Raw genomic sequence first — 13,943 nt, 5'->3', positions numbered from 1 at the left:
GGACTACAAACGGCCCGTCACCGGGCCCTTGCCAGTTAAGGGGTTAAAAAACTTTCTCCGCGAGATCGTTCAAATCTTCTTTTTCTTTGGTAAGCTTTATTCACGCTGGGCATTCCTATTTGGCTCATTAGCGCTACTGGTGTTTCAGCATGGAATTGCATCCACCTATAATTTGATCCTTGCTCTCGGACAAAGGACAGATGAGTGACAGGACAGGGGCACATCAGGGGGCCAATCAGATTTCAGATGGGGCCAATGCCCCTGTGGCCCCGCCCCTAGAACCGCCCCTGCAGATAATGATGAGAGGGAACCTGGCATGCTTGATGCCGAAATCGCCTAACTGTTCAGCTCAGACACTGAAGATGAGGAATTTGATGGATTTGTGGAAGATGAATGATTTAAAATGTGTGTATTTTTCTGTATTTGTTACAACTGAACAGTATTCTGAGTTATTGGGAATGAGTTGAATAAAATTCAACTTACCTGACGCTTTTGTTTCATTCTACATATGTTTTATCATGCGCCTTATAACCCGGTGCGCCTTATTGTCCGCAAAATACGGTATGCTTAATATACGGAAAAAAAAAATCTTGTTTCTTTGACAGGTGAGGGAATCTCTGAAGGTCTTACCTGATCTACAGAAACGCTTGGAATACATTCACTCCCTTCAAAACACGATTTGCATGAACTGTAGGGCTATGACACAGGATGAGGTGACTTTGGAAGAAAAGGTTTGCACGCACACAAGTGCCAAATATGCCATAAATACAAACCACAATATACTGTGCATCATAGCTTTGTGTGTGCTCAGTTAAGGCTCTGTGCTTCTGTTTGTGTTCTATATTCAGATGCTGAGCTTGTGGGATTGCTTTATTCCCCTCCTGAAGAAAGCAGACAGCCTTGTGTCCCACCGTCTTCCTTCAATGGCTAATGCACTGGATACAATGCTCTCATTTCTGCTCTGTGACCTTAAAAATGTCATCTCTGACTCTACATCTGGATCCTTCCTTGATCCTGGCCAGAATGCCATAGAGATGGTATCCAAACTGAACTACATGTGCATGCATGCAAACACTCTCAGTGCAAAGCTGGAACTGCTTAGTAGAAGCAGCCAAGACATGCAAGGTGAGGTGAAACTATATTGTTTCTATAAAATATTTGAAGGATTGAAAGGTTTGGTTTGGTATATGGTAGATTAAACAGGTGCTTACAAAAAGGATGACTGTTCTGTTGCTTCCTATTAGAACATACAATGGATCTGACCATAGTGACAACAAATGTTCAGAAACTCAGAGCCCGCAAAGAGTTGTGGGAACTGATAGCTGTATACACTACATGGTTGGAAGAATGGAAGCAGCTGCTTTTTAGTGAGGTAAAATGAAATTACTCCTTTTTTACTTAATGATAAGCTGATAGAATATGTTTCTGTAACCTGCTCTTCACGTTCAGGGCCACGACAAATTAGAACCATTTGTAAATGACTGTGCTCGCATGCTAATGAGTTTACTTCTTTTAGAAAGAAAAGTATTGATGGGATTTTGGCAGTTGCTGTTACCCCATGATATATACAGTGCTTAACAAATTTATTAGACTACCACCCAATGTAAGGCTTATACCACAGCTGCTCTAAATTAACATAGTTACCAAAGTCATTTTTTTATTTCTCTGTAATGCTTAATCAACCATTATGCAGAAGCGCTTTAGTCATAATAATATTTTTAATGCTAAAATGTAATTATCTGTGAATTTTCAAGTTCAGTATTTTGCAGAAAAGCAGAAAAATTAGTAAAGCACATTATTATTTTTTGATTAGTATGTCAAATTATAGTTACTTATTTGCATTCATGAACAGAAAAATTAGCGGTTGAATGATGTGCTTGATTAATTATGATTAATATGCTCGATTAAGTTCTCAAAGACGTCCAGTGTGCTGGCTCAGATTTGGGTATATTTGGCTAAAACAGTAAATTCAGTTTTGTGACTTAACTTTTCGTTTTTGACACATTTCTAAAATACATTTTGGGCTTTCTTGGTTTTATGACACGCGGTCTAATACATTTTTTTAAGCACTGTACGTACATCAATTATATTCTGCTAATGAAAGTGTATAGATGTGTAATGTTATTATAACAAAACCACACATTGTTCTGTCAGGTTGTGGTCTCTAAAGCTCAGGATAAAGTTGCAAAGTGGAAGGAGCAGGCTCAGTCTTTAACAACTGCCATACCTACCAGTGATGCAGTGCTGCAGGCGATTTTAGGATACCTGGAAAGCTCAAGTCATCAGCTTTTAGTCCTGGCCAAGCTACAGAGCCCCACATTAAAAGAAAAACACTGGAGAGCCATTTTACAAGGTCAGGGACCGTGCCCATGTTGTACCACTCTCATATTTCTTGAATAACAGTAAATCTAATGTGACTGAAATATATATTCTTTCTTGCAGACCTGGGCCTACACTATAAATCAGAGAAGAAGGTGACTGTTGCTGATCTCATGTCTCAACAACTTGAAAGTCACCAGAAACTGATTGACAAGGTAATACAGGAGAGGCGTTTTATCTAGAGCACGCTTCGGCAGTTCTACTAAAGGCAAACAGTCTGCTAAAATAGTTGCCTTAGAAAACGCACACAGTATGAATGTGACATAAAACAGTACATTTTACTCTGTCAGATATACAGGGGCGCACAAACGGAGTGTGACATGGAGCAGACCTTCCACAAGCTTTGTCACAGATGGAAAGACAGGCTCTTTCAGTTGGATGTGTTTACTCCCACTGTGTGGAAGCACTGTGAGAAACAAACTGGATTAATAATGATGGAGATGTCCAAAGAAGGCACCCTTCTAAATGTGCAAACTGGCAGGAAACAGCCCAGGAATCGTAGATTCACTATAGGTGAGACTAACTAGCAAGGTGTGATTAATAACATAGATATAGTCAGTGTTCTAGTCACTGTAAGCATTATTGAATTACCTTCCAGCTCACCTGCTAGCAGGAAATATCTGGCTTACATGCTGCTTGTTTTGCCTTGTGTTTTCTCACTCAGACCTGGAAGTACACTTTACTGAGACTGAAAGCAGTTTGATGATGCTGTCCACTATGTTAAAGTCCCCGTACAGTGTTGAGTTCAGGCTGCCACTGGAGGATTGGATTCAAAGACTCCAAGAACTTGGTAAAGCAGCAATCTTGCAGTGAAGAAGTTTCAATATTTATCTCAAAAATACATAAAAATAATGAACTCATAAGAATGATGTACATATTTTTGCTTTTCTTTTCAAATAATTTTAGAGAAGCTGCTAGTTTTACTTGAAAAATATCAGCAAAAGTGGGCCTTCCTGACCAAGATGCTGGGAGGAACATTTTTTAGTACTCAAAGAAAGGATCTGGTATGTCCCTGTGCCAAACTATGTCAAAAATATCTCATATTTGTAGTCCCCTCAATCTGCTGAATTTCATGAATGACTGATCAGGGTGTTTGATTATTTTTTTCCTTTGTCTTTTTTTCATAGCTGAAGCATTTTCAACCAGTTGATGAGACATTTAAGGAAATCATGACCTCTATATCGAAAGAGCCCCATGTGTTGAACTTGGTTTCCACTAAAACAAATGACAGATTTTGTGGTAATAGCCTTTTCCAGGTTCTCCTTGATGGTTTGTCTGCAATGGACGTCATTTCAAACCAAATGTCAGATCTTCTTGATAACCTCTGTGAGAGGTGTCCAAGGCTCTGGTTTTTGAGTGAAAGGGAAGTGATGCAGATACTCTCTTTTCAACCGACACCTTTTGCATTGCAACCCTTTGTACAAAAATGCTTTAAAGAGGTACGTTTGCTTGAAGTTGCCTGTGGAATACCAAGAGATGGTAACAGCTGTGAGGCTACATCTGAATGCCACAGGCAGATGAAGGTGCTGGGTGTTTTTGGCAGCCTCCAAGAACACATTGCCTTTCAGTGTCCTTTAGAACCAAATGCTGATGCCTTGGCGTGGTTTTGTGACTTTGAGAAACAACTGAAGTTGACCATAGTACAGCTTATGAAACAGTGTGCTGTTGTGAGAAACCAGCTTGAACCATCCAGTCAAGATTTGCCATGCAACACGAAAGCTAGAGGCATCCAGCTCCCCAGTGCGCTACCTGTGCTAGGTCTTCTTTCTGAATACCCTCTTCAGTGCCTGCTGGTGGTGGAGAAAGCAGTATGGTGCAGTGTTGTTCTACAGGCTATCCAAGAATCAAGCTCGGTGAAGTTCAGCAACATAAAGGCACATATCTATGCAAAGCAGAAAGACCTTAGCCATTACATAAGTGATGGAGTCACAGGGTCTAAAAGTGAAAGTCAAGTTTCCAAGTACACAATGAAATGTCTGCGTGCTTTACTGCAGCTTACAATGAATCATACACAGCAACTACATCGACTCATGGAGGTACCGTGTGTGCGGGAGTCATCTTTTGAATGGCTGAGCTTGATGAAATATTATATTAACTCAGAAGAGAATAATGATCCAACATGCTATGTAGATATTTTGGGCCATCACCTCCAGTACAGCTTTGAATACTGTGGCCCAGGAGAGTGGGAGATGGTGCATACTCCTTCCACAGACCAAGCAATACTAGGGATTCTCGTTGCTCTGACAAGCTACAGATGTGGTTTGGTCAGTGGCCCTTCCATGTCTGGAAAGAAAAATACTGTGATCCAGTTAGGAAAAGCGCTGGGACGACAGGTTGTCCTAAAACAGTGCTACCCAAGCATGACGCCTCAAGTTATTCAGCGGATTCTGCTTGGTGCCCTCCAGACAGGGGCGTGGCTTGTGCTGAACTCTGTGGATTTGCTAACACACAATAATCTATCGATACTAGGACAGCATCTGGTAGACATACACCAGTCCTTCACCAGGTTAAGAAGAAATACAAATGAAAGACAGAATTGTGATCCAGAGATTAAAACTGTTGATGAGGTCACAGGGTGCACAAACACTGTTGATTCAGAATGCCACATTCAGCTTGCAGGAAAAAGCATTTCTGCCAGTCTCAGCTATGGATGTATTATCGTGTCATCGAAAGTACATGCATCCGGGGTTCCTGAAAGTCTGCGATTTGCAACAAGATCCATTGCACTGACCCATCCAGATTACAGGATAATGGCAGAAGTCATGTTGAGCGCCATTGGTTTTTCAGAGGCCATGTTTTTAAGTCAGCGTCTGGTGTCCTTCATCAGCCTGGCCCAAGATTCCCATTGTCTGCCTGAGTTTTTCTCTGATAATCACAGCTGCTTTCTTGTTATCTTGCAAAAGATAATCTCAGCTTCTGAAATACATTTTCAACAGATTGTAAGGGAACGAGAAAATTCAAAGAAGTCTAAAGATTCTGTAGAAGAACACACTGATCTTACATCTTTGCAAAATAAGCCCATGAAACCTTTTGAGGAGGATGGTAAGAAAACTGAAAAGGCTTCCAAGTCACACCGTTGTTATTTGACCGTTGTACAAAGTTTAATGGAAGAGGAAGCCATTGTCAGAGCAGTTCTTTCTGTCTTGCTTCCTGACATGAAAGCCTCTCAGTTCTATTCCCTTTTCAAAGAGGCTTTCCCTATAGCATGCCAGTTTCCACTTGTCCAGCAATATATTGAAGAAGATGAAAAGAACCAACTTGAAGCTGCAGTTAGAGAAGAATTACAAGAAAAACACTTCTACTGTGACGCAGACATCATTTGCAGTGCTCTTACACTGTACCAGACCATGAAATCTGCTCAGGCAGTTATGCTTATAGGCCCCTCTGGCAGCGGAAAGACGACCTGTTACAGTGCTTTGGCTGGAGCATTCAATAGCTTGGCTGCCAAGACAGTGGAGGAAAGAGACAAGGACAATATGATTGAAAGAGGTTCTCCACAGGCAGGTCAAAAGAGCTCTGTTTCAAACTGGAGCTTTGTTGACACTTCAGTCTTATTTCCCAGTGCTATGTCCCATGATGAGCTATTTGGGTGGTTTTGTGAAAAGAGAGGATGGCAAGATGGAGCTCTCACAAAGGTGCTGAGAGATTCAGAACGACGTGAACACAGATGCTTTGAAATCTGCAACAATGAGAAGAAAACTGATGAAACACTAACAGTGAAGTGGCTGGTAATGGATGGAGAGCCTGTGGGGCAACCTTGCTGGTTAGATTACCTGACCACACTGTGCAGTTCTCAGGATGCATTTCTGTGTCTGTCGTCAGGTGAAACACTGCTGTCTCAGTCAAAACTCAAGCTTCTTATGGAGATCACTGACCTGTGTGATGCGAGTCCCTCTGTAGTGACCCGTTGCAGCCTTGTTTACTTCACAGGTAATGATCTGTGGAAGTCCGTTTGGAAGCGTGAAATGAATATGCTTTCCTTGAACCACAAACTGGATCACAGAATTGTGAAAATGTGGAATCACCTGGGTGAAGATCTTTTCTCTAGCACTCTTAGTTTGCTTGGGCAAAGGATTTTAACCTCTGCAGTCCATAATGAAAGAATATCTTGTAAAAGCCCCACATACGGACTGCAAGAAATCAGTTCATTTGTCAGGATCCTGCGTGCTCTCCTACAGCATTTTGGCAAGGAAGTAGAAAAACCTGAGTCACTGCCACATAAAGACACAAGAGGTAAAATAACTTCTCACAAACTTAAAACCTTGTAACAATGGTATGGTTACGTTACTTTTATTAAAACTTTATCCCTTTCCATGCTACCAGATATACCTCCACCAGCCACAGATGCCCAAAGTAAGCAGGAGCAGCTCAGCAGAAACATTTTTCTGTTGGCTTATATTTGGGGATTTGGTGGCCGCCTCCATTCTCGGTAAGATACTTTTTTTTTATTAAACTTTTTTACTTGGTCACTCATGATATATTTACACATATTCAGTTCTACTACTTGCTGTCAATATTACTATCCATAACCGGTATTCTTCATATACTTTTTTTTTTCTTCAGCCACTGGCCACAGTTTGATTTATTAGCCCGCCAAGTGCTCTTTGCGTGCAGATACAAAATTGTGGTCCCTGATGAAGTGAGTGTATTTGAACACTTTTTTAGTTTCAACAGTGAGATGTTCTCTAAGGATTCACGGGCCACAGGTTCCGTCATTCCTAGGGTTTGTATTTAACATTGTACCTACTGTACTGAGAATAAATTAAATATGCTTATTACTGCTTTTTAATATTTACATGTGTCTTAAATGTTTTTCATAGTATAGGAAATACACATATCTCCTGAACCTCATGTTGGAGGCAAACCAACCAGTCCTGGTTTCAGGAGAGCCTGGCTCTGGAAAAACCACACTGTGCCAGACTTTGCTAAGTTTTGACAAGCGACACATTAACCTACCAGCCAGTCCCCTTCTGAGCTCCAGAGACCTGCGCACTATACTGAATAACATCGGATGCCAGAAGAACTGTAAAGACACTGCTCGCTCCATGACAAAACAGCCACGCCTGTTTTTGTTTGTTGATGATTTACATGAAGCCCCCTGTGGTGAGTAACAAAATTCATAAAAGAATTCATGTCATTAAATTTGAATCAGATTTTGTGCAGTGTGAATCTTTATAATGTCATTATCTCTGTCAATTTTGTTCTTAGATGCCTTTGGAAAAGCTTCAATGGCTCTAGAGACACTAAGGCAGAGTATTTCCAAGGGAGAGATTCTAACATTTGACACCTACAACTTCAAGTTGTTGCAGTCTGAAACCATCAGCTATCTGGCTACATGCTGTATCTCTGCGCTGAATAATCCCCACAGCAGTGTGATATCCCCACGGCTCTCATGCCTGTTTTCCATCTTCGTGGTTGATGGCATAGCTCTGGATGTTGTAATGGCTGTCTATTCTCCTAGGCTAAAATTCTGGCTCAGTGAAATGCCACTTAATAGGCACATTGGTGAGGATATGGCATTGTGCATCATCACTGCTACTAATGAGCTGTATCATGCAGTAAGTGACAGATTTCAACCATCTATGCAGAGGCCTCATGCCATATTTTCCCATCATGACCTTCTGAAGGTGTTTCAGGGGATGTACCTATGGAAGTCTGCAATCTCAAAGAAGGGGAAAAATGAGAATTCACAACCAGCATTGGTTCTTAACATAGTACAGGTCTGGATGCATGAGTGCATGCGCACTTTCAGTGATAGGTTATGCTCAGAGGATGACCGAAAAACGGTTGCGTCACTCATAGCCAAGACGGCAGCAACACACTATGGAATGAAATTGGCTAATGAAATTGATGGGGTCAGTGAGCCAGCAGGTCAAAATCCAGACACTGTAGATCTGCCTCAAGAACTAAACCAGTCGCATCGTCAACTGACTAAACCTTCTGAAAATTACCGTCTGCACAAACAGGTTCTTCAGCATATGGAGGACAAAATGGCAACACTTGTATACGGTCCTGATCTCTCTGAGGCCCTGAAGTTGATAAAACAGCAACGCAATTTAAAATTTATCTCCTCTTATCAGGAGCAAGACCTTGATGCACTAGTGCAAAAACTGTGTGTACTCGTGGACAGAAAAGAGGATGACAAAGGACATGACTGCAGCATTACAACCAAATATATTGTACACAGAGAGAGAGTGAGTCAGTTGTTACATATTCTTAGGGCTTTGCTCCTGCCTCGAGGTCACGGAGTACTGATTGGCTCAGATAGGGGGACTGGCCGCAAAACCACTGTGCGTTTAGCCGCCCACCTTACAGGCTATCAGTTAATGGAGATACATGCTGGTAATGAGAATAATCTGCGTGAAATCCTGAAAGAAGCTGGGAATCAGATTAGGTCAGATGGAGTTAATGTCATCATACTAGTCCATGAGGAAATCAGCCAGTCTGTCAGAGAAGAATTACTATTAGTGATGGCCCGCAGTGCCTGTCCAGCACTCTACATCGACAAAGAGCTGAGGAACCTCGTTTCTAGAGTGACTGCTGTGAAACATTCAGGAAGATATCTTATGGAAAATTGGATGTTTGAGAAGTAAGAGGAAAAATCAGCTGATCTATTGCTCATCATGTTAGAACTAGATTATCACCACGCAACTCCCCCAAATAGACCTAAATGCATTTTGTATATTCAGTCTCAATCAAAATTTACTTATAATATATGAAGTGACAATATCTGTTTAAACTAAATGTACTCTGTTTCACAAAGGGTTTTGAGTCAGGTCCACAGAAATATTCATGTGTTCCTGTTAATGCCATTCACCATGTCAGAAAACAGTGATATAACCTCCAAGAATGAAGCCCAAAGCTGGATTGTAAGTATCTTAACTGAAACTGTATGTTTATATTACATACCACACGCCTCAAATTCTAAGCTTTTTAAAAGTCCAACAACCCTTGAAATGGGCTGAGGTTTTATTTCTGATTTAAATTGTGCAAATTTTTTTATTCAGGCACAAATAGCCAAGGCCCTCAGGCACAGCTGTTGTGTGGAGGTGTACCAGCCGTGGTCTAACCAGTCTTTGGTGGAAGTTGCTGATCAGTGCCTCAAAACCAGTCCCCATAAAAGTGAGGCACACCACCGATATTAATCTAAACCCCTTCATTTGTTTTGCTTGACTGTAGCGAGACATATCCTTTGGCTTTTTATTTTTATTTAGTGGTTCAAGAACACTCAGAGGCCAGCCTGTCTGTGGCTATGGCAGGGATCCATCAGTCTGCATGCCAGTATGCTTCTGTCCTTCTAAGAGCTCAGCCTTTCAGTCCTCGAACTTACATGGAGTTCATTACCCACTTTGGTTACCTCTGCAGCCACCTGCACAAGCAGTTTCAGGACAAAACCAACAGGTAGCTCTTAAACCAGTAGGTTTGAACTCTTTTCCTACCTGTATCACCAGTGTTGGATATCATGCTGTACACACAACACCTTTGTTGAGATATTCCGGTGAGCTGCTTTTATCTGATAAAGCCAACTTATAGTGTACGTACAAGAAACATAGAGTGATAGCACAGCAGCACTGCAGACTGCAGCCTCAACCAGGTGTCACATAGCTGCAATCAGCTAATCACAATAATCAAGCTAGTAGGTTGCACTGATTCAAATATCTTGTCTTGACATCCTGTTATGACAGAAATGAACACATTTGTCCACAATATTTCATTTTTCAGAATTGCTCCTGCTCTGGCTCGTTTGGATGCACTGAGCAACATAGCAAAGCAATGTAAAGAGCACTTAATAAGTGTGCAAAAGATCATTGCTGGGACACAGCAGGTAATGTGGAGAACCATTTCAGTGGAAGGTTTTTACATTGAAAAATTATTTAAAAGATGTATTTAGCACAATTCAGATGCTTATGGGGGTTAATGAACACACTACACACCAGGGAATGATTCAAAAATATAGTTTTAAGCAATTTAGATGACCACATAAATGGTATGTCTCCCTCCTCTCTGTCCCGCAGCGTGAGAAAGAGCTCCTTGAAGCTGTAGAAGATCATAAGAAACTGTTTGAAGAAGCCTCTGAGAAGTGGGATGCAGAGGAGAACCAGCTGTGTTGCCTAGAAGAGCAGATTAGTCATGCTCAAAAACAGGTAAACTTCTTTTATTACAGTGCATCGAAAATATGTAAATAATTTTAAAAAGTCTTCACAAAGATCTGAAATTCACCTACTGTAGTTTATGTTTTCATTGTGCCATTTGATTTAGTTTGACAGAAAAACTGAGAACATTTAATACCTGTGTCGCATAAAAATGGACTTTATGCTCACGTATAATTTTTTTTTTTCCCAGATAAAACCTGTGTTCTTGTCAGGCCTTCAGATTCTTATGTGTTTGGATCCACTGGATGTGGAGGAGGTGCGTCACTACAGAGACCCACCCGTGGGAGTTGTGAAAATCATGGATGCTGTTTGTTTGCTGTTTAATCATCCTCCAGGCTGGGAAAGTGCTAAACAACTTCTTTCACAAGCGGACTTTTTCCAGGTGGGAAAAAATATCTGCTATGTAATCAACAATTAGTTGAGTATCACAAGCGGATTGAGCCATCATTCATCAGCATCAGTTTCTGTAGTTATGTTCCAGTTTCTTTGGTAATGTAGCTCTGAGTCTCTTGTAGTTTGAGTCATTGTTTTGAGCTTGCTGTCTTACCAATATCTCCTTTTGCAGGAGCTGAAATTTTTTGACCGCTACAACCTGACGAATGAACAACTGCAACAGCTCGGACAGATAGTTCACAGTCCCCAGTTTGTGCCTGAGTCTGTGCGAGAGGTCAGTAAGGCCTGTGAATCTCTGTGTCGATGGGTCCAGGCTGTGTATGAGTACTGCTGTATTCAGCACCGAGTGTTGGTAAAGCAGCAGTTGGAGATGCAGGCTGCAGAAAGGAGAAGTCGATTGTATCTAGCCAAGCAGTGCAAGCAGGAGGCATACAGTTGTCTAGAGGCTGTTAAGCTTCAGCTGCAGTGTGTTCAAAATGAACTGATGGAGCAACTGGTGCAGCTACACAAAGCTGAGAGTGCAGAATGTGAAGCTTCTGCGTGTGCTGGGCAGTTGGAGATGTATGTCCGAGACTGGAGGGCTGCTGCTCAGGTGATTCGCAAACATTGTGCGTCACTTGAACACATGATTGCATACTTATTTTTATATTTTTCTTTCTTTTAAATTATTTTTCTCTATTTTCCCCTTAGGACACAGAGTTACGTAATCAAAATATGCCAGGGGATGCCCTTCTCTTGGCTGCGATCATCTCGTATTTAGGCCATTTTGGACCAGAGACACGCACAGAACTGCTGAGCAAGTGGCGAGCACTGTGCCAGACAGGAAGCATCAACATAAACCCCAGTGACCCCAGAGCTTCCCTGTTTACACACTTTGACACTGTACCTGGCTCCCCGTCTCTTGGTTTTCCCATCCCTGTAACTGAGAGGTTGCAGTTGCCTTTGGGTTGGGCATTAGGGATAAATGAATGGCAAACTGGAGACGCCCTCTCTCCCAGACTGGTGGTTAAACTGTTGCTGTGGGGCTACAGAAATACCTGCATCCAGCGCTGGCCTCTACTGGCAGATAACCAGCGACATATGGAGATGAGCTTTCAAAACAAACGTATGTATCTAAATTTCTAAAACACATTTCCTAACCGTCATTAGTCAACCACACAGAGAATACATGTAGCATTTATCTTGACCAGCCACAGCATTGAAACCAGGAGACTGTTATTGGGTAGATCCCCCTTATTCCACCAAAGCAGGATTGATTCATGTCGGTGTGGACTCCACCAAACCTCTGAAAGTGTTCTGCAGTACTGCCCAGCTCAGGTTCTTAGCAGAAGAACATGAAATTCTGTAAGGAATGAGATGGGGCCTCCGTGAATCAGATTTCCTTTTTTTGCAAATCTCACAGATGTTTTATCAGATTGGCCGAGTCAACACTGTCAACTCTTTTGGCACATTTCACAAACTTAATGTAGAAGAAAAATAGTGTTCATCAGACTAACCCTTTCACTGTACTCTATAATTCAGTTCCAACACTCATGCCCATTTTAGGTGCTTGTGTACAGAGATCAACATGGACATCCTGACCAACATGCAGCTACAGAGCTCCATATGCAGCAAACTGCGATGCACTGTTTGTTCTGACATATTTCTATCATACAGTAGCTAACGTTAAGATTTTCAGGACCTTGTGCGTAGTGTGAACATCTCACAAGACTTGCTGTTATGTTTTTTTTAAATCTTTCATTAATTCTTACACATCAACTTTAAGAAGTGACTGTTCACTTTCTGCCTAAAATACCCCATCACTTGACAGGGGACACAAGATAAACAATGTTACCTCTGCTGTTAGTGGATTGATTGTTGTGACTGGTTGGTTTATCCACTGTGTACTTTTACCCTCTGTATTTCTGTACAAAGCCTGTGTTCAGAATTTTTTATTTATAATCCATTAGCTCCATATAGGACAATGCCTGTGTTGTATTGGATCAGCTATGTTTCAGTGTATGCTAAATGTCTGCTCTACAGGAGAGAACACAAAACTTAGAGAGGAAGAAGATTTTGGGATGGTGGTTTGTGCAGATGATCTGGAACTGCTACATAAGCTGGACCAGGCTGCTGAGAAAGGTGACACAAGAAAAAATATACCATTTCAAAATTATAGTGTATTTATTCAGCCTTATAATCACAATAACCTTTTGTTTTGTAGGTTTGAGAGTCCTGGTTACTCATGTGGAGCGTGCAGTCCCGAGTCCTCAGTTCCTGGCCAAGTTGGCACGACCTACTGGATGCTACTTTCCGGGATTAAATCAGCCTTTTCAGATAGTCCACCCTGAGTTCTGCCTCTTCCTCAGCACCCATCTGCCAATTAGACTGCTTAACGGTGGTTAGTTTGATTAGCAGTGACAATTTCAAATTACCGTACAGTAGTCTCTATTGAGGATCTCTTAGCCAATATTTGTCTTGCATCAGATTTATTGTCTGGTTTAATTTGTGATGCCAGTAAAAATAAATGTATAGACATTTGCTTTGGTTAGTGCCAAATGTTAATACAGGGATAGTAAGAAGAGCTGGAAAATCAGGTAACCAGACAGTCTTCTGGAAATGACCTCTTTTTAACTTTTAGTTAGTAGTTGTCTTTACTCTTATTCTGTAGGGATCCATCCTTCTATCTTGGCTCAGGTACATGTAGTTGACCTCTCTCTGAGCTCAGAAGAGATCCAGGATCTGATGCTAACACAGCTGCCACAGCCTGAGTGTAAAGAGCTGCTGATTCAACACTTGCAATTCCAGAATTACAAACAGGAGCAGCGGGAGAAACTGGCCACAGAAGAGGTGACTAGACCAGCCTTTTGCAGCATATGTAATATGTAATATAAAGCGTTTCTTATTTCTTGAGCTATGTTAACTGATTTCTCTTCTGTTAACAAAATGGTATTGCTTAGTACTTTAAAACCTAATCTGTTATGGCCATATAATGAGATTTGTATTTGCCATTCTTTGTCTTTGTCAATGCTGCAGTTC

General features: G+C 41.4%; 2 protein-coding genes across 8 annotated transcripts in view; both read left to right on the top strand.

The window, feature by feature from the left end:
- The window catches only part of LOC115786763 (extracellular serine/threonine protein kinase FAM20C-like), a 43,993-nt gene that overhangs the window by 23,470 nt on the left and 6,580 nt on the right, over nt 1–13,943 (top strand). The window lies entirely within an intron of this gene.
- dnhd1 (dynein heavy chain domain 1) overlaps nt 1–13,943 on the top strand; it is a 32,805-nt gene that overhangs the window by 13,601 nt on the left and 5,261 nt on the right. For 6 of the 7 annotated variants that reach the window (XR_004020397.1, XR_004020393.1, XM_030737998.1 and 3 more), the window contains 24 exons: nt 606–731; nt 849–1,125; nt 1,245–1,372; nt 2,155–2,353; nt 2,443–2,534; nt 2,670–2,892; nt 3,044–3,169; nt 3,286–3,383; nt 3,507–6,612; nt 6,703–6,808; nt 6,943–7,102; nt 7,200–7,482; nt 7,588–8,968; nt 9,143–9,248; nt 9,387–9,501; nt 9,594–9,780; nt 10,102–10,204; nt 10,395–10,523; nt 10,723–10,914; nt 11,098–11,517; nt 11,616–12,030; nt 12,948–13,046; nt 13,129–13,305; nt 13,576–13,754. Coding sequence is in view for 5 of the 7 variants with exons in the window: in XM_030737998.1 (XP_030593858.1) it covers nt 606–731; nt 849–1,125; nt 1,245–1,372; nt 2,155–2,353; nt 2,443–2,534; nt 2,670–2,892; nt 3,044–3,169; nt 3,286–3,383; nt 3,507–6,612; nt 6,703–6,808; nt 6,943–7,102; nt 7,200–7,482; nt 7,588–8,968; nt 9,143–9,248; nt 9,387–9,501; nt 9,594–9,780; nt 10,102–10,204; nt 10,395–10,523; nt 10,723–10,914; nt 11,098–11,517; nt 11,616–12,030; nt 12,948–13,046; nt 13,129–13,305; nt 13,576–13,754 (8,427 nt within the window). In the remaining 2 variants the exon portion in view is untranslated. The remainder of the gene's footprint in view (nt 1–605; nt 732–848; nt 1,126–1,244; nt 1,373–2,154; nt 2,354–2,442; nt 2,535–2,669; nt 2,893–3,043; nt 3,170–3,285; nt 3,384–3,506; nt 6,613–6,702; nt 6,809–6,942; nt 7,103–7,199; nt 7,483–7,587; nt 8,969–9,142; nt 9,249–9,386; nt 9,502–9,593; nt 9,781–10,101; nt 10,205–10,394; nt 10,524–10,722; nt 10,915–11,097; nt 11,518–11,615; nt 12,031–12,947; nt 13,047–13,128; nt 13,306–13,575; nt 13,755–13,943) is intronic. The other variant, XM_030737917.1, reaches the window with a different exon arrangement.

This window comes from Archocentrus centrarchus, chromosome 1, assembly GCF_007364275.1.
Source record: "Archocentrus centrarchus isolate MPI-CPG fArcCen1 chromosome 1, fArcCen1, whole genome shotgun sequence".
In the NCBI taxonomy this organism is placed as follows: Eukaryota; Metazoa; Chordata; class Actinopteri; order Cichliformes; family Cichlidae; genus Archocentrus; species Archocentrus centrarchus.
The sequence above is the reverse complement of the archived record's forward strand: the minus strand, read 5'-3'. Positions and strand labels throughout refer to the sequence as shown.